General features: G+C 42.8%; 1 protein-coding gene across 6 annotated transcripts in view; it reads left to right on the top strand.

The window, feature by feature from the left end:
- Positions 1 to 22,922, top strand: part of LARGE1 (LARGE xylosyl- and glucuronyltransferase 1) — a 358,507-nt gene that overhangs the window by 170,960 nt on the left and 164,625 nt on the right. For all 6 annotated transcript variants that reach the window (XM_067559399.1, XM_067559395.1, XM_067559397.1 and 3 more), the window contains 2 exons: positions 6,777 to 6,859; positions 20,561 to 20,684. In XM_067559399.1, the coding sequence (XP_067415500.1) occupies positions 6,777 to 6,859; positions 20,561 to 20,684 (207 nt within the window). The remainder of the gene's footprint in view (positions 1 to 6,776; positions 6,860 to 20,560; positions 20,685 to 22,922) is intronic.

The following is a 22,922-nucleotide window of genomic DNA, read 5'->3' as shown; positions in this document are numbered from 1 at the left end:
TGGGGCGCTCACACAGAGGGCCATACAGCCCAAGGCCTCTGGTCCCCTGAAGAAGCAAGGATGCACATCAGCATCCTAGAACTATGAGCTGTCCAGCGTGCCTGCCAAGTGCTTCTTCCTCTTATCTGCTCCAGACATGTGCAACTCTCTCAGACATCATGACAGTTGTTGTGTATATATAAACAAACAAGGTGGAGCCAGATCTCTGACTCTCTGTCTGGAGAGAATCCACCCTGTGGAACTGGTGCCTATGACATGATGTTCCACTTCATGCAGTTCATCTACCGGGTACTGACAACAACCTTGTGAACGCTCTCAGCTGCTCCTTTCATTGCAACCATGAGTGGGAACTTCATGATCCCACTCTTCGATCCATCTTCTGCCAGTGGGGCAAACCACGATAGGACCTTTTCATGACAACTGTCCACCACAAGCTTCTCTTCTTCTGCTCCAGAGGTGCTCTCAGGCAGAGTTCTCAAGGAGATGCATGTCTCCTCTCCTGGACAGCAGAACTACATTACGCCTTACCACCCATACCAGTCCTCCCACAAGTTCTCCGCAAAGTGAGGCAAGACCTCCTCATGAAGTAGTCCTCATCCTCATAGAATCATAGAAGATTAGGGTTGGAAGGGACCTCAGGAGGTCATCTAGTTTAACCCCCTGCTCAAAACAGGACCAACCCAAACTAAATCATCCCAGGCAGAGCTTTGTCAAACTGCACCTTAAAAACCCCTAAGGATGGAGATTCCACCACCTCCCTCGATAACCCATTCCAGTGTTTCACCACCCTCCTAGTGAAAAACCTTTTCCTAATATCCAACCTAGACCTCCTCCAATGCAACTTGAGACCATTGCTCTTTGTTCCGTCATCTGCCACCACTGAGAACAGCCTAGCTCCATCCTCCCTGGAACCCCCCTTCAGGTAGTTAAAGGCTGCTATCAAATCCCCCCTCATTCTTCTCTTCTGCAGGCTAAACAAGCCTAGTTCCCTCAGCCTCTCTTCATAAGTCATTTGCTCCAGCTCCCTAATAATTTTTGTTTCCCTTCTCTGGACTCTCTCCAATTTCTCCACATCCTTCCTGTAGTGAGGGGCCCAAAACTGTACACAGTACTCCAAATGCAGCCTCACCAGTGCCGAATAGAGGGGAATGATCACTTCCCGTGATCTGTGGGCAATGCTCCTACTAATACAGCCCAACATGCTGTTAGCCTTCTTGGCAACAAGGGCACACTGTTGACTCTCATCCAGCTTCTTGTCCACTGTAACCCCCAGGTCCTATTCTGCAGAACTGCTGCCTAGCCAGTCAGTCCCCAGACTGTAGCAGTGCATGGGATTCTTCCATCCTAAGTGCGCTTGTCCTTGTTGAACCTCATCTGATTTTTTTTGGCCCAATTCTCCAATTTGTCTAGGTCACTCTGTATCCTATCGTTATCCTCCAGGGTATCTACTATTGCCCCCAGCTTAGTGTCTTCTGCAAACTTGCTGAGGGTGCAATCCACCCTATCCTCCAGATCATTAATAACACCCCCCTTCTGGCCACGCCAGTATTAGCTTACCAATCTTCTTCACCTTTCAGCTTGCCCTCCAAGCCATCTCCCTCCTCTCCCGAATCTCCTCACACAACAACACAGTCAGATCCACCACCCCAACCTCGACCCTCTTCACCTCACAAACTGGTATTTGGATGGGACTCGCGAGTAGACAATGTGTGCTCCACGTCTGTGCGGGATGTCCTCACACATAGCAGACGCCCGGCTACCAGGGCATGGTATCAAGCCAAATGGAGACACTTCATGGTGTGGGCATACCACCACCGTCACCCCTTACATGCCGTATCTGTGCCGACCATCCTTGATTATCTGCTCCACTTTTGCCTTTCGGATCTTGCCCACTCCTCCATTCTAGTTCTTCTGGTGGGACTCAGTGCCTTCCTCCGGCCTATAGATGGTTTCTCTGCCTTCAGCCACCCAACCACTGCTCGATTCCTTCGGTCTTCTCAATACCTTCCCTTTTGGTCTGGAAACCTATTTTCCCTTGATACCTTAACCTTGTCCTTTCAGCCCTCACTAGGCCACCCTTCGAGCCCCTGTCCACTTGCTTCCTCACCCATTTGTCCTTGAAGGTGATCTTTTTATTGGCCATCACCTCTGCTCGACGAGTCAGTGAGTGGGCAGCTATGATGGCTGACCCACCCTTTATTGTATTCCACAAGACAAGGTCTCTCTACGACTCCATCCCAAGTTTCTTCCCAAGGTGAACTTGCCGTTCCACCGCAACCAAGTCATTCACCTCCCAACCTTTTACTGTAAACCACACACCCCTGATGTCCGTCGTGTGCTGGCCTTTTATCTCCAACACATCCACGCTTTCCGAGCATCACCCAGACTCTTTCTCACTATAGTGGAACACTGGCAAGGCCTCGCCATCTCCTCCGAACACCTCTCTAAATGGATCTCCCGCTGCATCACATAGTGTTACTTCCTTTCCTGAGTCATTCCACCCCCTAGCATTACTGCCCACTCCACAAGAGCAGATGACCAATGGCAAGATGTTTTGTAAAGCAGCAACGTGGTTCTCCACCCACACTTTCACTGCTCACTACACCATAGCCCAGTCAGCAGCAGCAGATGTGGCGGTCGGCCACGCAGTCCTGCAAACTCTCACTTCTACCGAGCCCTCGCGCCCACCTCCACACTGAGTACTGCTCACTCTGCTACCCACGTAGGAAATCTATATGGGGCCAGCACTTGAAGAAGAAACTGGGATTACTTACTGTAACTGAGGGTTCTTTGAGATGTGTGGTCCCTATCTGGATTCCAATCCCAGCCCCCAGTACCTCTGCTACGGGCTCTGTGTCTGTGGGTAAGAGAGAACTGGAGGAGGGCGTCAACCCGCGCAGTCACATAAGACTTCAGACGCACCACATTGCAGATGCATGACGCACATGCGAGTCGACGGATGCTACTTCAAATGGTTCCAGCTCCAGCGCATGCTTGCCCATGTATGGAGTCCAGATAGGGACCACACCTCTCGAGGAACCCTCCGTTTTCAGTAAGTAACCTCCATACATGAGTGCATGAGCAGCTGCTGCTAAAAGATATTGTGAAGTTAGTTGTGACAAGTCAGCAGGAATTGCAGGTTTCTGAGTGTTTTCTTCCAGAGACATGGAGATCTTCTTGCAGGAAGTGTGCATTGCTTATTTGCATCTGTTGTCAGCCTTTTATACAAGTTGTTTTCAACCATCATATAGCCCTCCATGCAGTTTTAAGGGTGATGGCATCGCGTTGAAGTTTGGGGGAGCTATATGGGCCAATAAGTGAGTGGATGTATGGATGGATGTTAATGTGTGGTTAAAATAGCCACTATTTGTATGGATGGCTGTGTTCAAATCCAAGTCAATGTGATGAGTGTGCCGACTTTTGCCTCAAACTGCTGCCCAATATTCCACTGGAGCAAATACCAGTGCAGGTAGCTTCCTGCCTGCTTCCAGATCAAGGCAGTGCAGAAGGTGATCTTTTTTTCCAATGTTCTAGATGGGACCAATATGTTAAATTATGATTTAGTTTGACGCCTAAATAACTGACAACTCTCTGGAAAGGAAGTGGACAATCCTCAACACAGACTGTAGGGATTGATTGGCTTAGCAATTGTTCAGATGGAATTGTGGCCACCATCTTAGACTCAGTTAATATAAATCTCTACTGAAGAAGGTAAGTGGCTGGAACATTCATGTCCTGGCTAAGTGACTCTTCAATATTGCATAGAATGCGACCAATGTCAGTGAGACAGATATCCACATCTGCTCTTATCAGCCTTAGTTGTTGATAATCATAGGTATATATGTTAAAAAGAAGAGGAGCTAAAACTTCCTTGTCCTTCTTGAAGGCATCTTCAGTGTCTTAAGTTAGACAGGTGGCTTGGTCTTGATTACATTATCTTGAAGACCATTGTCCTGGAGATCACAATGTGTGAGTCCGTGTGGCGAGGTCTGGGTCTGATAGGATGTATAGACTCTTCTAGCCAATTGCAGATGGAAGTAAGTATCCAATAGCATTGATGAATTCCAAAGGAATCCATGGCTGCTGACCAATTTAGTAATTGAAGGGGAGATGCCCTTGATAGTGAGGGATATTACAGAGGAGGCAAGGTCTCTGAAATGCTTACCTCTTCCTGCCAACTTTGCTCAGTCTTGCCTGGATGTGAGATGCTCCTCATCCAGGTGCTGATTTTGGGTAGGCATAAGAAAGCTGGGAGATGGTGGTGCTGTTTGCCTTTGAGACAAAGGAGATGTAGAACAGGCAGGTGTTTGTGTATTGCTGATGTGTCAGCCCATCTTGGCTTTGTACAAATGTTGAATAATATGGGGGAGAGGACTGAGCCTTCCAGCACAATACAGGTGAAGGCTTTGGAAGGTGGGGACCAGCTGTTCATAATAATCCTCTAAAATATTTCAGGGCATTTTTGTTAATTCCTGAAGCATCTTAGAGGCAGGACAGGAGCATCTGGTGATCAATAATATCAAGTGCTGCAAAGAGGTCCTCTGGGCAGGAGGAGGTCATTCAACTGAGCAACAAGTACCAACTCTGTATTGTGCTCTGGCTTGAAGCCTATAGGGGGATCTAGGACTCAGGCAACTGACAGATGGCATTTAGAGACCATTTTTTGGTAACTTCTCAACCACTTGCTTAGAAAAGGGAGGTTAGAGACCAGACAGGCTCATTCTAACACAATTTAGAATCTGATTTTTCTAGTCAGGACAGACCAGACAACACTGCACTTGAAAGCAATATTGTGTGTAAGCCCAGTCTATAACATGGCTTCAGGAATTATTGTAGAGTTTAAGCTGTGTGTAAAACCGGTCTGCTAACATAACTTTAACTGACATAGACTCCAATTTGTCTATGGCTTAAATCTCCATAAAGCCATAGAAAAATTGGAAGACCTCCAGATGGGAGGCTAATCAAGCAGAGTGCAATCAGAAATATATCAGAATCCAAGTGTATAGATGTAGCAGTTATAGGTTGCTAGAGTAGCAGTAGTTTAAACTATCTTGTGTACTTTTGTTATGTCAGGATGGTGACACACGGTCTGATCTCGTCAAGTGCTGAATGGCCTCAACCCCACTCACTTCAGTGTGAGTTTAGAGCATCGAGCACTTCGCAGCATCACTCCTAAAAGTTTGCTGCAATAAATCTACTGTGACTGATATCTAAAGCTACGATTTTGGGAAGGAATATTTTTAGTAAATTTCCCAGCAGAGATGTGGGGGGAAAAATAAGTCACAGAAAGGTCACCAAATGTAGTTTTTGCTACATCATCCTAGACAATAATAAAGTGAAGGGGCTGAAAGGTGAGGCCCTGAAGGTGGGGTTGGAGAGTGAGCCCATCCTGCACTCACCTCATAGCATTGGCTTCTGTCCCGTGGAGTTGGGCCCGGCTCCCTGATGTGGGCATTGCAACCTTTTGCATGGGATCACAGCACTCCTCAGATTTGCCCGTCTGCCCCCCGCTCCCTTCCTCGGAGATGGAGATGGAGGGGAAGATTGGCCAAATCTGAGGAGCACTGTGACCGTGTGATCCAGGTCACGTTACATGGTTGGGGGCCTAACCAAATATGTTTTTACAGCCATTTCTAAGATTTCAGAAACTACTCAAATTAATCATTTTTGTGACCTCCTGACAAAATCATAGCCCTACTGATACCAAACACATGGTGCAGCTCTTCTTCCTCCTACCCGCCACTCCAGATTCTGGTTGTACAGATAATACATGTCTCCTTAAAACCTACAGATCTTCCCAGCCTGTGTTGCAGTCCACTTTTGGGGACTGTAGACTATGTGAAGAGTAAGAAGTCTGCATAGTGGGCTCCCTGCAGAAAGTGGGAGCTGTCTGAGTGAGACACTAGCTAGCCAAGCTTCAAATGGAAACCAGCTAGGCATCCCTGCAATTTCACAGCTGTGTCCAGTTTCAAAGCTTCATTCTGTCAGTGTGGTGAGCTCTCCTTGACTTCCTTGTTCAATTAAAAAATAAAGAGTTCAAATCAAGATCTGTAAAGGTTAATTTTCTATTTCCCAAAGCAAAGGTAATGATTTACAATGAAATCATCCAGAGCAGGATAAATGAATGCATTGTTCAAGTTAGTTAATAACTATTCCTTGTACGCTGGGGACCAATAGTACCTTTTTACCTTTCCCTACCCCTCCTTGACCCTAACAGAAAAATTTGCCAAACCTCTGCCTCAGATTCAAAGGAGGTGGAGGGAAGTGGTAGAACTCTTCTTGTCTCAAACTCTGTGTCTTACTCCATCCTTGCTCCCCCTCTGATTAAAAGTTAAATAACTATATTTAGTTTTTAAATGATGTAAAATTCCTAAACACGTCTGCTTATCATGAACATACGTATATAAACCTCAGTATAGAAGATAAGTGATTAAAATGTGTGCATATTTGCATACTTTGAATAATGTACACAGAAATTATAATGTAATGCGTACACGCACACAAATATAAAATACTAACACAGTTGATAAATACAATGCCTTTCCTACATCATATGTAATTTAACAACAGTAATGACTTTGGAATGATGATGGTGTTGTAACTCAATTAAAATGTTTTTAACAAAACTGCCTCAAGTGGGAAGCAAACAGCTGCAGACCACCACTCCAATTTCTAACAATTGCTACAATAAATATAGCCCTGTCATGTATATTTCCTCTGTAATGAATGATGAAACACAAAAAAAGGGCTTTATTTTTGTTCCTTTTCTCCCTCAGACAATCCACGTCGCCATTGTTTGTGCTGGATACAACGCCAGTCGGGATGTTGTCACGCTTGTCAAATCGGTTTTGTTTCACAGGTAAAAGTGGCTTTCTCTTGTTATATGTTGTGTGTCTGATACCAACAAAATATGCACTTGTTTGTTCTAAATTCTCACTTCGGGGGAGATCAGCTCTCTTTGCCAGGCTACAGCAAGTAATCCTGTTTGTTTGGAAGGAAGGGAGGTTGGGATTTACATCTACCCACCATTGTTCCAGGAGTAGTTTACAACTCCACCTTCATGCAGCCTTCTGTAGCGGGGCCATGGAATCAGAGGCCCAGTCAGTTAGACTTAATACATTAAAGGAGCCAGCCAGGGACTGTCTGTCTATCTGTACTGTAAAATGCCTAGCACACTCTTGAGGATATATAATAATATAATACTCATTAGACCTAGGTCTAATAGACGTTTATGGCAAAAGTGTAGATAGGAATTTGAGATTTATATACAAATGTTGCCTATTATGTTGCCCCAGCCTACAGTTTATGCCATATTTTTACAAAGTAGATCTGTTACAATACACAATATACTCTCCAAAGGCTAGATTGCGAACTCCTGTGGCTTCAGTGTGCATATGGCATTCACAATCTGGTCTTAGCATTTGAAGTGCAGTTAGGGCTTGTAGAGTGTGACTGGGTTTGAGACTGATGAAGAAGAAATGGCTAATCACCAGAAGAAATGGAACTCCTAGAATATTCGCATTGTGTGTAATGGTGTATACTTCCTTTACTTCCATTGGTCATCTTGATGAGAAGCAACAAAAAGGTGTGTCTACACTCTAGACCGGTGTGTAGAGTACAGACTCTACATGTCCCAGCTAGCTTCGGTGTAAATTGCAATGTAAATGCTGAGGCATGGCTTAGACAAGAAGAGTGCCCTACATGCCTGAACCTCCAGGGTATATATCCTACATGACACTCCACATACCTAAGCTGTACCTCCCAGGTGTACACTGCTGTTTTTAGCAGTACAGTGCCCTTCTGCCTCCATCATGCCGGAGCTTTTCCTCCCTGCAGGGAAAAGCTTTCTCTGCTGCCTCACTGGTGCCAGAGCCTTCCTCTATAGTGTATAGCTACGCATCACAGTATCAAGGATGGATGCAGCTTGCCTTTCGCTGCAGAGTATAGCTACATCTGTAGTGCTTGTACTCTACCCACCACTATAAGTGTACACGTAGGGAGATGCTTTCCTGTCTAGAGTGCGGTTGAAAGGAGGCAAAGGAGAGAGGAGATCAACCTAAATCAGACTGTATAGATCAGCAAAATGTGCTAAGAGCATGAACGGTTTGCCCTTACTCATGGTCATTGTTACTTTACAACATGAGTGGTCCCATTGAAGTCAGTGGACATGATTCTTCACTGCCTTGCAGCTTGTGTAGTCACTTACTACCAGTGTAAAACGCTACTAAAACAGAATAGTGGCATGTTAACCCTACTTAAAACAGGTGCAGATGACTGCACGAAGTGCAAGGCAGTGAAGGACCAGGTCCAGTGAGACCATTGGTGGAGTACTCAGTTATATTATTTGGCATATGCAATCTGGTCAAGCCAAGCCACAGCATTCTTAGCAAAGATGTTCAAGGCATGAAGACTTCCCGGAAGTTGAGTCATTTTGCAGTCTTCCATGATCTGTTCATGGGTGTTGGGTATCATAGGCCTGGGAAGGCTTAGCCTTCCCAAACACCAAGCATAGCCCTGCCCATGCTCCGCCCCGAAGCCCCATCCCATCCTACTGCATTCCGCTCTTCCCCCATAGTTCCAGCCCAGGCAGGTGGGTGCTGCAGCAACTCTTCCCACCCTTGCTCAGCCTCTCCTCCAAAGCGGGCAGGGGCCAGAGTGGGCCAGCTGTTGGTCCAGGACTCCAGGCAGCTGGGGCTGGGATATGGGGCTCCTCCAGCCTCGGTAGGGGGCTCGGGGCTCCGATGAGGGAGGGGGCGGAAGGGGTGTAGCCTCAGGCAGAAGGGATAGCACCATGGATTAGCCTCCCCAAACGGGGTTCATGAGCCGCCCATGAATATGTGTCTTGGTTTGTGTCTGCCCACATTGACATAGTATAAACAAGGGTATCAAAATCTGACCCTAACGGTATGTCTATGCTGCAATTGGGAGTACGATTGCAGCACACGTAGAAATACACAAGTTAGCTTTGATTTAGATAGATGAAATGCTAGATCATTGGCACTGGCTGCTCTCTTATGTACCCGAGGTCCCAGGTGGGGAGACCTAGTCCCTGTAGCCCTCTGAGCTGCTGCAGTTTCACTGAAATCTGACTCAGGTAGTGATGATAGTAGGCGAGATCACAGCTAGCTCAGGTATGTCTACATGTGCTGCAATCACACCTCCCAATTGCAGTGTAGAAGAATCTCGGGGGCTATCTACATACACAGTTGAATCGGTTTAACTTAATGTATGATGTTAAATTTAAACTGGTGTAAAATGCTGTATTGACACTATTTCACTTTAAACCAGGTTTATTTCAGTTTAATTTAGGTTGATTAGGAACAGATTTAAGATAAACTAAATTAAGCTTAAACTGAAATAAGTGTGTCTACATAGGGGTTTGCAACAGCTTAACTATTTATTATTTGTATTGCCATAGCACCTAGGACAGAGGTTCTCAAACTGGGGGTCATGACCCTTCAGAGGGTCGTGAGGTTATTATGGGGGGGTTGCAATCTGTCAGCCCCCATGCATGCCAGTAAGGATGGCATGGCATGGAGGGGTTATCACTTTTGTGGGGGGATCGTCACAGCCTGAAACATTTTCAATGGGGTCCCAGCAAAAAAGGTTTGAGAACTCCTGCCCTAGGAGTCTCAGTCATGGACCAGGACCCCATTGTGCTAGGCACTGTACACATATAGAATAAAAAGATGGTCCTTGCCCCAAGGAGCTTACAATTTAAGAATAGGACAAAGGACAACCGATGGATAAAGACAGATGGGGGAGTACAGGGAAACAATGAGACATCATTGCTGGGCATGATGGGTTACCTAGGGAGGTGGTGGAATCTCCATCGTTAGAGGTTTTTAAGACCTGGCTTGACAAAGTTCTGGCTGGGATGATTTAGTTGGGGTTGGTCCTGCTTTGAACAGGGGGTTGGACTAGATGATCTCCTGAGATCCCTTCCAACCCTTATATTCTATGATTCTATGCTAGGCAGTGGTGTCAGCTCACCAGTGGCCTAAACATTGTCAAATTTTTTGCAGGCATCACTGCAATGGAGAGTTTTAAGTTCTAAATCAGTGCAAGTTTGTCTTTAGATAAGGCCTCAGTAAATGTGGTATGTGCATAAGTAGCGGGAAATACTCAAGACAAACTCGCTAGCAGCACCGTGCGATTCAGACCACTTCACTCCCAAAGATAAGCAGAGCACATGACCATGGGCAGAAAGAACAGAAACAAAAAGACATTCTTTAGCAAGGTCCGAGATGGACTTGTGAACATTAAAATCTTTTAAATTTTTAAAACCATGTCTGTTCTTTATTAAAACTAAAATATTTTCATGTAAATTGGGTTTTTATTGCATTGATCCTAGGCTTTTTTATTTTGAATATTTACTGTAAATGTCAAATATTTATATTGAAGTGATCATTTTGCTCAGTGATCAGCTATTTTGAACTTTTCCTTCCCCCATTTAGTGTTGGCTTTAGTGTTCTGCATGTTTTGCTGCTCTACAAACCATAGGGACTTTTTATCTCAGGGCTTTGAAAATCCCCTGTACCATTACTTTAAAAACAAAAAACCAGCATTCATTTGACTCAATCCAGTGGGCAGAAAGATAGTAACATTATAAACAATCCTCTCCATGAATAATCTGGAACGTGTATTTACTTTTTTTTAAATTAATCTGGCTGCTGGTGGAGTCCATCCTACTCAGAAGTGTGACTGGCATAAGGTTAGCAGTACAGCATTTCCCAAAGGGGTTGTCTTTATTAGTTGAAGTTTAAGTCTGATTAAGCTAACTTGGTAACTAAACCTCTCCTAAACTCAATCTTTTTGTCTAGTTGAGGTGCAGGATAACATCTCTAGCTTGTTTTTGTTTTTTGTTTTATTTTATTTTAGCTAGTTGAAACACACACGTGAAGACATACCCTGCATAGAAACAAACCCTCTCTTTAGGAGTCAAATTCTCAAGTCTAGAGAAAAAAACTGCACAGAAAGGGGACAGGAAGGCCTGCAAGGCTACCATCTTGCTAAACAAGCAGGCAGTGAACCTGTCACTCTAAACATGCATTGAGGCCAGGGCTATCTATGCAGAGACTTATGCCTTAGCAATGCTCCCTGCTTGGGTCACAGCTGAAGTAACTTTTTTGGGGTGGTGTAGAAGGTAAGAAGAAACGTTAGATATTTTCAGCTGAAAATTAATTTAAACTTAAGCCAAGGTTCATTGCGTTGTACTCTGCGTGTAAACAGTGCTGTCTTGGAAAAAGGCATACATTTTAAAGATTAGCTTGATTGGAAAGAAAGGACCGTATGGTTAGTTGGAGTTATTAATCTGGAGAAATATTGATACAGGTGCATTATACAGGTTGAATGGGAGGGGTGGTTCGTTCAGAAGATGTGAGTACATTTTCATGTCTGCTATAGTTTCAAAATTTTAGGAGGCCACAGATGAAAATTGTTTTGGTGATGTTTCCTTCTATTCCCCATTTATGCACAACACAAGTCAACATGGTTGACAGTCTTTTGTGAGTAGGTGGGATCTGAATAGCAGCAGGTGTTGCAACTCAGAGATTAGTTTTATTGAAGGAGCAGTATGTGTGTCAGCAGTGGGATGGAAGTTTGCTTGCTCTATACCTGACTTTAAACTGAAAGTGCTTCACTTTTGCAATCACTATGTTCACTTTCAACTACATTAGAGAGTGAAATGTACATGCATCCAAGCCTGTTGTCAAAGACCTTTTTTAGATTCTTCTGATCATGGATGTTCAGGCAGACATGATCTAGCAGGCACAGGATTTAACATTGCTAGCAACAAAGAAAAATTGAAGGACCGTGCTGTGTAAGTGAACGAGTAGATTGCGAGAAAGTGGTCTGTTTATAAGGTGGGTAGACACTGTGCAACTTCTCTCAGGCAGCTCTGCTCATGCACCTCAGTCTTGCCCTAGTACACCCCCAGGACACATCCTGTTGTTTGAGTGCTTGGCCTCTTCCAGACAAACGCTCTTGTCCCTTCTCCTTCCGCTATATTTCATTTCATGTTTGTTGTAATAGCACTGATTGCAATGAGTTTGTCTGGCATTCATGTGGATGTCACACATGCTTTTATCAGAGTTTCATTGTAATTTAGTAATTAAAGGCTGCTTCAGCTAGAGTATCACTGTGTATTTTAATACAAAAGAGGTCCCTAGACTGCCTTATACAGTCTGTGGCAAATTTCTGAGAAAAGGATGTCATGTCAGTCTAATCATCCTCCCTCCTGTGCATTAACATATTTATTATATCCCTACCTTTGAGCTGGAGTGCACTAAAGAAAGACGAAAAGACAGCAGGAGTGCTGGGTCATTAAGAATGAAGACTACAGGAGCTTCTTCTAAAGATGGAGCATGCTATCCTCTCTCTCCTGCTCGAACATGCAGAAAATCATGCATATTGAGCATTTTAGCTCTCCCTGGATCTTTCTCTGCCAGCTATAAAAAAAAAAGCAAGTTTGTGATTCCAGTCATACCATACAGATCATGGGACACAGGTGAAGCTACTTATCCAAATAGTTTGGAAACTATTTTTATATTCAAGCTCCAGGAAGTAGGAAGAGAAGAAAGAGGTAAATGGTACAGTGGCGTTAGCAGATGTCTGCTTTATAGGAACACCTAGATTCAAAACCGCACCTCGTTCCCCAATGAAAAGGAGTTCAGTCAGAAAGCATACGTTCACGCCACAAAATTACAACAGCTTTTAACATAGTTTGATATAATTGACACACTTTTTCTCAGGGGCGACTCAGCAGACGTGGAGTAGCACAGAGTTTGCAGGCTATGATAAAAAAGCATTGACAGTGCTGCATGCGGAGAAGCTTTCATTCAGTCCCCAGTTCTGGCCTGCAATGTTCCTGCTCTCCAGCCGTGGGCATCTGAATGGCTAATTATGCCAAACTGTAGGGATGCTTTGTGATGTGGATACATTTCCAGTAGGGACTTGGTTGAGATCATCAAACTCATTTCACTTGTGATCGAAGCCAAACTTGAACTTGTTTTCCCAAGGTAAAAGGCATTAACTCAATTCATCAGACATTTTTAAAGAGCAAGACTATGGAAAAATTTTTTCAAAAGTACCTAAGTCCCATTTTCAAAGTGACTTAGCAGCCGAGGTCCTACTGACTTTCAATGAGACTTAGGCTCCTAAGTGCCAGATCACTTTGGAATATGGGACTTAGGTGCTTTTGAAATTTTACCCTGTGTCTAATATTGTAAAGTTGGGGCCTGTTGCAGAAACACGTGAACAAATTGCCCCATGTTGCAAAGCTTATTCCCATAAATATTCTTCTTCTACCTACAGTACTCTTAAAAATAATTCTTTACTAGATCTTTCAAAAGCTATGTGCACCTCCTATCTCATACAAAGACATGTCAAACACATCGATATATCCATGAACAATCCTGCAAACAAAAGACACTTAACCGTAAGGTAAGTAGCCCCACTTACTTTAGTGAAACTGTTCACATGCTTAAAATTGAGCACACGCATTAGTGTCTGCAGAATTGGGACCATGCATTATAACATGAAAGCTATGAGAATGAGAATTGATGATAACTAAACTAACCAGGATAGACAGGCAAAAAAAAATCTAGATTAAATAATATGGGTGACATTTGATTTCTAAGTAGGAGTCACAAGTCAATTTTGATGGTAATTAAAACTTGTGTAAAGTAATAGCTATATCCCATGGAGACCATTTAGCTCTAAAGGTGTTAATTTGAGAGTTCAAGATCTCTGTCATTCTTCGCACCTCACACATCTCCTTATACTTGCCAACCTGTTTTTATTGGAGTTTCTTTCTGCAACAAGTTCAATGTGTAATACATTTTCCAGCTGCTATAACTGTATCTGAAATTGATAATTTTCTTTTACTTTCTAGTGATCCTAGAAATAGAGCACTAAGGAAGAAAACAGTATATCCCCCCATCCCCTGTAAAAAAACAAAAACAAAAAACCCCAATATTTATACAAGTCAGTTAATTTCCAAAGTTCCTGCAACACAAACAATATGAGAATGAGGTCATTCTGTCCTCTTTATGATCTCTCCAAAAGTGTGGGAAGCAGGTAGTTCTTAATCAATGCTGCATGTGTAGGGTTATGAAAAATCTTTAATAATTTTCTATTGACATTCTCTCCATGTGAGAGAGAGTTTGTCATGTGGGCATTGGAGCTGATTTCTCTCCAGCTGTCTGTTGTAATTTGTGTTTGAAATTCTTGTATCCATTTGTTACAGATATAAACAATATTACCTTTTTGTGCTTCTCTTAATAAAGTATAGATTTTGGCAATAACCCCCTGGGTCTATTGACCTTTTTTATGATCTTAGAAAATACAAATTCCTCAGTTACAGAGAGAGAATCATGCAACCAAGAAACTGTTTTTTGAATCGCTAACAATTGCACTACCTAATAGTACAGAAGAAAGGCAGGAGAAGGGATGCTGACCGCCCACTTCCTTTTTCAATTACAGATTTTCATATTTAGCTCTTGGACAGTAGCCATTCCAAAGAGAATGAGCCACTGACATTGAAGCAAGTTAAAAGTCCACTGAAGGATAAGGAATTTTTGAAAAGTAAAAGTTGGACCCTGAGATTTTTCAAAAATGGGGCTCTAAGGTTAGACTCCTAACTCCATCCTCTGATTCTCAAAATTCCTGATTTCAGATTCACTTCCCCGAATGCTGCTTGGTGATCGGCAGTTTTGAAAATTGGAGCTCTCATGTAGATGCTTAAATATGGAATTAAGAGCATAGGTCTAGGCACATAGTTTTGAAAATCATGGATGGAATCTCTTCTCATCAGGCTTTTTTTTTTTTTTTTTTTTTTGGGGGGGGGGAGGGAAGTGATTTTAAAAAAAAATATAAATATGCTTCCTAGGATATTGTTGATGTTGCTGAAATTTGGGTGTATGCTTAAAAATCAGGGAGGAATTTAAATTTTGCAGATGTGATGTTATGTCATCCATGGATAATTTAAAGTTTCTCTAATCCTTTTTTATTCAGGTTCTTATATTTCCCTCATCATGGTTGTATCTGTAGTTTATTCTTACTCTCATCCTGGCCCCTGGGGGGTGGGAGGAAGGGGAATTGTATGCGTAGGATAGGATTTTAATTCTTGGGGGAGGGGTTTTGTAAAATGTACATGTTGCTGCATGTTTGTTAATGAAGGCAGGTTGAAGGAGCATGCCTTGCACTTGAAGCCGAAGGTGGCAAGGTTTGTGACGGTCCTGGCTCCAGGGGGAGTTCATTCCAGAGATGCGGACCAGCTGTCAAGAAAGCTGTATCCTGACTCTGACGCAAGAATGAGGGACAGACTCTTTCATTAACATTATTATTCATTTTGCATTCTGGTGGTGCCTGAAGGCCCCAACTAGGTTCCATTGTGATAGGCACTGTAGAAACATAGAGTAGAAGACAATTTGCATTTTAAAAGGCCGGCCAGACAGACAGAGAAAAATAACTTGTCAAAAGCATGTTCCTTTGTAAGCAGAGTACAAGTTTCTCCAGTTTCCCATACACATAACTATTCCACCCTCACCAACTTCCATATTCTCCAGCTGCCACTTAAACTTCTTCCCATTCCTTTCCCACCCTGACTGTCCTCCTCCCCATCCTTCCCTGCTCCCACAGAAAGACACTCAAGCCTCATTTTGTCAGATGGATGCATTTTCCCCTCTCCTCCCCCGACACCCTTCCAAACCACACACTGCCAAAAGTATGTGGAGGCCAGCTCTCTGCTGAATCGTCTCCCCACTGAGTGGGGTGATACCCTCTGTTTCAAATTTGTGTACTTTTTAGCTCCAAAGGTCTCCATATTGGAAAAAGACCACTCTGAGTGTTGGAATTGATTTCACTGATTCCAAAAAATACATCAAAACATCATCTGAGTCTAATTAAATTTTACTTTTTGTGGCGGCCTTCACAGTATCTAATTCTTACAGCTAGTAGTTCAATAACACTGACAAATAATAAAGGGGGAAGAGGACAGTTCTGCCTCCTTCTTGGTAATGAGAAGGATTCTAAGTTCAAACCATTGACTCTTACAGTGGAGTTTGGTTTATCATAGAGCTTTATGAACCCATTTCACAAACACTTTACAGAAAGCCATAGCCTATAGACCTTGAAAAGGTGCAACCACCGCTTCCGGTCAAAGGTCCTGTCCGTAAATAATGCCAGTGCAATGGCCTTAGACTTCCAAAAGGAGTTCAGAGTGAGTCTGGATGCTGCTCCTTCCCAGAAACACACGTGTGCACAACACAAACCCCCACATCCAGTAGTTTAATGCCACAAATGGTTTAAAAAAAAATGAATAGATTTAAAGTTAGATGGAATGATCTCCAGCAATGTTCTGTTAGATCCAGTTTGGTCTGGTTATTACTTATTACATCTGGTTCAATTATTATCTATTAGATACAATTCAGTTGTTATGTTCATACAGGATTCTTTGGTGGGATTTGGTCATTGCTATAAACTATTTTCAGTTTCGTTTAGTCTCTAAGGCCCTTATATACAAAGGGTCTTAAGCATCTAAGTCTTATTTATAGATAGCCACAAGCCACAAAACTTCTGCTTGGCTGCTGCTGAATCCTATACGTGTCTAAACTCATTCAGCGCCTATGGCTTTGCAATAAAAGCTCCCTAGCCTATGTTTCCACCTGTCAGCATGCGCACTGCTGCCTCACTATAGGTATGAGGCTGTCTATCTCCTGCCTAATCCCCAGAGCAATCCACAAAGCAGGGGAAGTTGTTTCTGTGATTTTTCTAGGTGCATAGAAGTGAGGGATTGCAACGCCTAAATCCCTTTGTGGATCCAAGCCTAATTGATTACATAATTAAATCACCTCACCTAAGACATGCCTTCACCAGTCTAAGTTTAGTTGTATCTATCAGCAGGTCACTAGGATCTATATTAGGGACATAAATCCCTATTTTGCCTTTGACACATACCTTCCTTCCAGCTGAATTTTCACCATGATCTAATATCCTGAAAGAAATTTCTTAGTTGAAGTACAGCTACTCCTTTCTCCTTTTTTCCCAGGAGGAGCTGAACTAAGGAAAATGTCACTACATACTTCTGTTTCAGTTTGATACCCTCTGGGTCATTTGAATGAGTATGAAATGCCACCAAACATGAATTACTTTATATAAGAATTATGTTTTTCCTGTTTGTTAGTTTATTTCATCTGTTATAGTATTTGGTGTAATTTTATTTTATTAGCTCATGGTTTTAAGTAAAGGGAAACTTTTTGTTTTCCTCAGTTTTATTCCTTTTCAGTCCAATTTGAGTAAAATGAATTAATTGCCTGGAAAGGTTACAAAACAAAAGCAACTGGGGGATATACCCAAACCCAAAGTGAGATCTCACCTCAACTTCTACTAGATTGAATGGACTGTGGAATTCTCACACTTACCAAAACACCTTGACATATTGCTTTGCTTGCTTTAAAATTCCCTGATTTTGTACTATGATTCCCCTGGCCTTTTCTCTGACAATGAAATGCTTTTTCTAATATCTGTTGTTCTCAGATTCTCTTGGCAAGGTACCTGGGTTCTGGGAAATTTGGATGACCTGTTATGTCATCCTCTCCTCTCCTGCTGGACTAGTGAAACAGATCTGGACATAATTACTGTTGCCACCTTGAATTGCTAATGGGATACTCAGCAGCTAGCAAACTGCTGAATTTCTTCTCCATTCTCTCCTTACCCCAGGGCATGCTGGAGATTAAAACCTTCTCAATTCCTCTACATTGATGGCCACTATGGTTTCATTTATATGATGTTGTTGAATTCAGATTGAGTGAATTTAGAGCTCTGAATTTATTCCACCATCTTGTTGTACATCCACTTGTTATACGGCAAATTGTACACTTTATATCTCTTCCACAAATTTGTGGCTTGATCCACATCCTTGCTGACTGACTCCATTGATTTCAGTGGGTGTTGGATTGAGCCCCACATGCAGAAAGCTTGTGTCTCTGGCACTGCAAAACTGTGTTCCTGAAAAACTGTGTTCCTGACATCTGTCATTATGATTGTCTTTTTCTGCTGGGATATGTGCTACCATTGTATATCCTGTTCATTTTATACATTTTCACACCGTTCTACTGTCTGTGTTCACTGAGGAAAAACTGAATGATCTTCCTTAGAGTAGAAAGGGAACAACAACAAAAAATGGACAGATTGTTCTCTGGAGCAGAGAATAGGGAAAGAGAAGACACTTGCCCTTCTGGGTGAAACCAAAGCAAAGTATAATGGATCATCTTAGATGTGAACGGGACCAAACATACATGCATTCCCCCAATTCTTCTTCACATTGCAGAATTTAGTAGCAGCCATCACCTTCCTCAGCATCTGAATTTAAACGTTCCTCCGTTGTGGATGAAAAATGTCATTTGACAAGTACACCCATTTACTTTTATAAATTCCACATAAACGAGACTCCATTATGCCTCCCCGGGGATCAAAAGAAGGTTGCGCTCATGCTAAAGGCTAAATGGACCATCTGTCTTCTTAGTGGCTTTCACAAATTCCCATCCCTCTTTGCTGATGGCAAAATTGCCAGCCTACGGATAAATATGCAGTCCGCCTTCTTACTACAAATCATTACTAAATTCCACTGACAGGTCTCCATGTTCCAACCACAGAAGTTGAATAAAGATCAGGCTGTTGCTCTCCTTTCCTTCAAAGAGAGAAGCAAGGAGAGGTGATTTAAGCATGGCGTTTGTAATGTCAAAGCTCCTATTGCAGTGAAAGTGTTCTGTGAGTTTTATCAAACCCTTCAACGCAGGTTGGCTCTGGCTAATCACTCATCCTAGTTGGATACATTTGTTTTAGCCCTGCTCATATGAATCTTAGCGTGAATCCAAATCTGACACATTTTAAAACAAAAGTTTCTCTTTGTGTCTGGTTTCCTCCAACCCTTCCTTTCTTGTGGGGCTGGGGGCATGAGGGGGTTTGCAATCCCAAATCAATCAAGGTCTTGAGACCTTTCATTGTTACTGTAGCTGAGAGGCATTGACTTGGAACAACTAGCTCCAGGTTCTCCTAGCATGGATGACTAGGCCATACCTAGGCTTGGCAGGATTTGATTTTAATTGATAAAGGTCAGTCAGTGTTGACTTCAACTGACACATTGAAATCTATGAAAAAAATCAATTGGTAGTCAGCACACCTTGCGCCTTCAGAGTTTGAGTGTCACCAGCCCCGCGGCAACGCAGGGGCCCTCTGCAGCCCCACTGTCATGGATCTGCTCTCATTTACCAGTTGGGAGTGCTGGGGTTGGGGTCTCTGCACTACCCTCCAGGACCCTCTCACTTCTGCGACAGTGGACCTGTCGAGGGCTCTCTGCACTACTGACACATGATCCTTGCAGGCGGTGTGTGTAGGGGGGTGGCTACAGTCCTGGCAGGGCAGAGTAGAGACCCCTGGCCAGAACTACGAGGAAGAGAAGTACAAGCCCCTGACAGGAGCCATTCAGAAATTGGGGTGGCTTTCCCAGTGGTTGGGGGCTCGTCCAGGCTGCTGACACCCTGGAGAAACTTGCATTAAATTAAAACAGATAAAAATCGGGGGGAAAGGATTAGAAATATAAATTGATTTTTTCCCCATCAAAATTTAAAAAAAAAATCTAATTCTGTCAAGCATTGCCATATCCAGTGTGTGTTCTGAATCAATGGTGTGTGCAGGCTCAATGGGACTGGAACACCACCATGTTTTGATGTTTATTTTTTGAACCTCTCTTCTCCCTGCTTCCCCAGGAGCAATTATTGTCGTCACACAGAGAGATTACCAAAGTGACCCAAAAGAGTAAATGCAATCCCTGTTGTCAGCTCGTGTCCCCAAAGAGGGGGGACTGTTATACTTTAGAACAGTGGTTCTCAACCAGGGGTACATCAACTCATCTAGATATTTGCCGAGTTTTACAACAGTCTACATAAAAAGTACTAGTGAAGTCAATACAAACTAAAATTTCATACAGACAATGACTTTATACTGCTGTATAAACTGTGTGCTGAAATGTAAGTACAATATTTATATTCCAGTTGATTTATTTTATAATTATATGCTAAAAATGAGCAATTTTTCAGTAGTGCTGTAACGCTTTTGTATTTTTATGTCTGATTTTGTAAGCAAGTAGTTGTTAAGTGAGGTGAAACCTGGGGTACGCCAGACAAATCAGACTTCTGAAAGGGGTGCAGTAGTCTGGAAAGGTTGAGAACCATTGCTTTAGAAGACCAAATTGGACTGCATAGGCTAGATCTTCAGCTGGTGTAAATTAGCATAGCTCCATTGAAGAAAATAGAACTGCACCGATGCACATTCTGCTGAAAAGCTGGTCTGGTGTTTTTGTTACTAGTAATTAATGTATTTGGATTGTGGTAGCACCTAAGAGCCTCAGCCATGGACCAGGACTCTGTTGTGCTAAGTGCTGTATGTTATCATGCTATGGTAGACTTGGATAAAGTTTTGTAGATTTCGGTGTCCTTCATTTATAATTGGAGCTAGAAATCTTTGAACCAATGTCTCCTTCTCTCCCTTTTTATACCAGGCGAAACCCTCTTCACTTCCACCTCATTGCAGATGCTATTGCCAAACAGATCCTGGCGACTCTTTTCCAGACCTGGATGGTCCCTGCTGTGCGCATAGACTTCTATGATGCAGATGAGCTCAAGGTAAAGAAAAACAGAACAAACTCAAGCCCTTTTGGTTGTTCTTTTTTCCTACTTTATTTGAGGTAGCAGTCTCATTGGCTGAGAAGAATTCCAGCTTGTGTGTTTGAGAACTCAGTCGGAACTAACCAGAACACACTGCGTTGCCCAAAGCATTACAATTACCACACTGTGTGATTAGTGACACACATCGTCCAGGAGCCTTAAAATTCTACCTGCCTCGCAGGATATTTCTTGTCCTTCAAGGTGAATTACATTGAATAATGTTACCTCCCTGTATAAGCGACACAGCTTTCTTGCAGAACAAGATGGAATCTTAAGCCTCTTTTACTGTAAGCAGCTCTCAGTTGCTGGAAGTCCTCAGCCTCCGAGCAGTCCTGCAGCATCTGTATTAGTAAGGCTATGATTTTGGCACGGAGGTCACAGTGTTCGTGATAATCATGAATTTTAATAATGTCGGTGGTCCTGAGGGCCTGGCTCTCTGCTCCAGGTGTTGCGACCTGGCATACGTGGTCACAGTAGTTACTTAGGTTTGACATATCTGCCCCTCCTTAGATGGTGATGGAAGGGTACACGGGCCAAACTTGATTAGTGTTGCAACCTAGCGCTCAAAGTAATAACGCCCAGAACAGGGAGCCAGGCCCAGCCCTACAGGACAAAAGCCACTGTTACATGTTGAATGCAGGGTAGGCTTGTTTCTCTTTCCCCCCCATCCCTCCCACCTTGGGCTGTGACATTTCCATGACTATGGGATTTTTCCCTCTATCTCTGCCATGAAATTGATTAAAAACTTGCATGACAAAATTTGTAGTCTTATGTATAAGACACCCAGTGCTTAATTTGTGCCAGGCCTGAGCCCCAGCACCTCTGGGCTTGCTGCATCAGTTCTAAAAGTAAAAAAAAATTGCTTGAGCCCAGGCACCTCTTTCATTACAAATTAAGCACTGCAGACATCTTAACAGCACACACTCTGAGGTGTATTGATAATTTTTTTAGAAATAATTTGCTGTTTTGTCTGGACTGCCTTTCAAAAGGAATAATTAGGAATTGAGGAAGGCTCTCTAAGTGTAAAAAAATAAATAAATCACTTATTCCAAACATAAAGTAATTGTCTTTCCACAGCAGAGTTACAAAGTTTAAATTAGATCACAGAGGTTCATCATTGAGTTTCAGGACTGAATGTTTTTCAACTGTGCAGGTAGCTCTCACTATTCAAAATTTAGCATTTGGAGATGGTGGCAGTAATTTGTATCGCATATCAATCTACTCATCGCTAAACTTGATCAAGTCTCTGTAGAAAGGGAAAAACAAATTTTAGCAAATTGCTGTGTTAATTAAGGTAAAATAAAAGCACACCACTTGCTAGGATCTTGAGAACAAAATGTTGTGGAAAGAGATGGTAAAAGTGAAAGATGATCCTCGAGAAAAATACTTTGTTCATTGCTATTTTCATTATTTTAATATGTTTTCCAAATGAAGCAACAGGCAGATATCAGCTTAGGTAGCTAAATATCTTCTTTAGTGCTATGAACATTCAATGCATGAAGGATGTTAGTGGTTTGTGTGTAGGTATATTATATGTCCCATACAGTAGGTGGTAGGGCATAAACAGTTATTTGGCGTCTCAATTTGGCAAGATTGATCTTCTAGTCTTTTCCTCATTATTCTTTGGATCTATTCTAAACTACTTAGGTCAAAGATTAACAAAAAGATCTCATGTGGTGCAGTTATTGGTATGTACTGAGAGTAGACCATCGCAATTCAGCCACCCATACTTAGTGTGTCGCATTACACAAGCAGTTTCAGTGATATCCGTGAGCTGAGTCCCAGAGTCTGAAATAACACTCAACATGGGTGAATGTGACAGAACCAGACCCTGTGGCTGAAAGAGTTATCAGTAGAGTTTAAAGGGATAGGTACAGCACACGGCATGTATAACGCTGAATCGTATCCAGATCCTCCTGCACGTTTCAGCCAAGTTTGCAGTAGGAGGTACCAACACTTTTCTGATGCAGAGCAGGTTGAAACAAGGAATATTCCATGGAATGGAAATTCCAAAACATTTTTGTTTCAGAACAATCAAAACATTTCAGTTTGATTTTTTTTCCCTAAATGAAATGGAGCAGCCAGCTGCTTCCCAATTCTAGAAGACTCCTCGGGCTGCCCTTCAGAGTTGGGGGATTTGAACCTGAAAGCCCTGAGAGTCCTGTCTCTAGCCAGGGCTCCCAGGGCTTTCTGGCT

Source organism: Emydura macquarii, unplaced genomic scaffold (genome assembly GCF_026122565.2).
Source record: "Emydura macquarii macquarii isolate MOO-44397 ecotype Brisbane River unplaced genomic scaffold, CSIRO-AGI_Emac_v2 contig_2205, whole genome shotgun sequence".
Classification (NCBI taxonomy): Eukaryota; Metazoa; Chordata; order Testudines; family Chelidae; genus Emydura; species Emydura macquarii.
The sequence above is the reverse complement of the archived record's forward strand: the minus strand, read 5'-3'. Positions and strand labels throughout refer to the sequence as shown.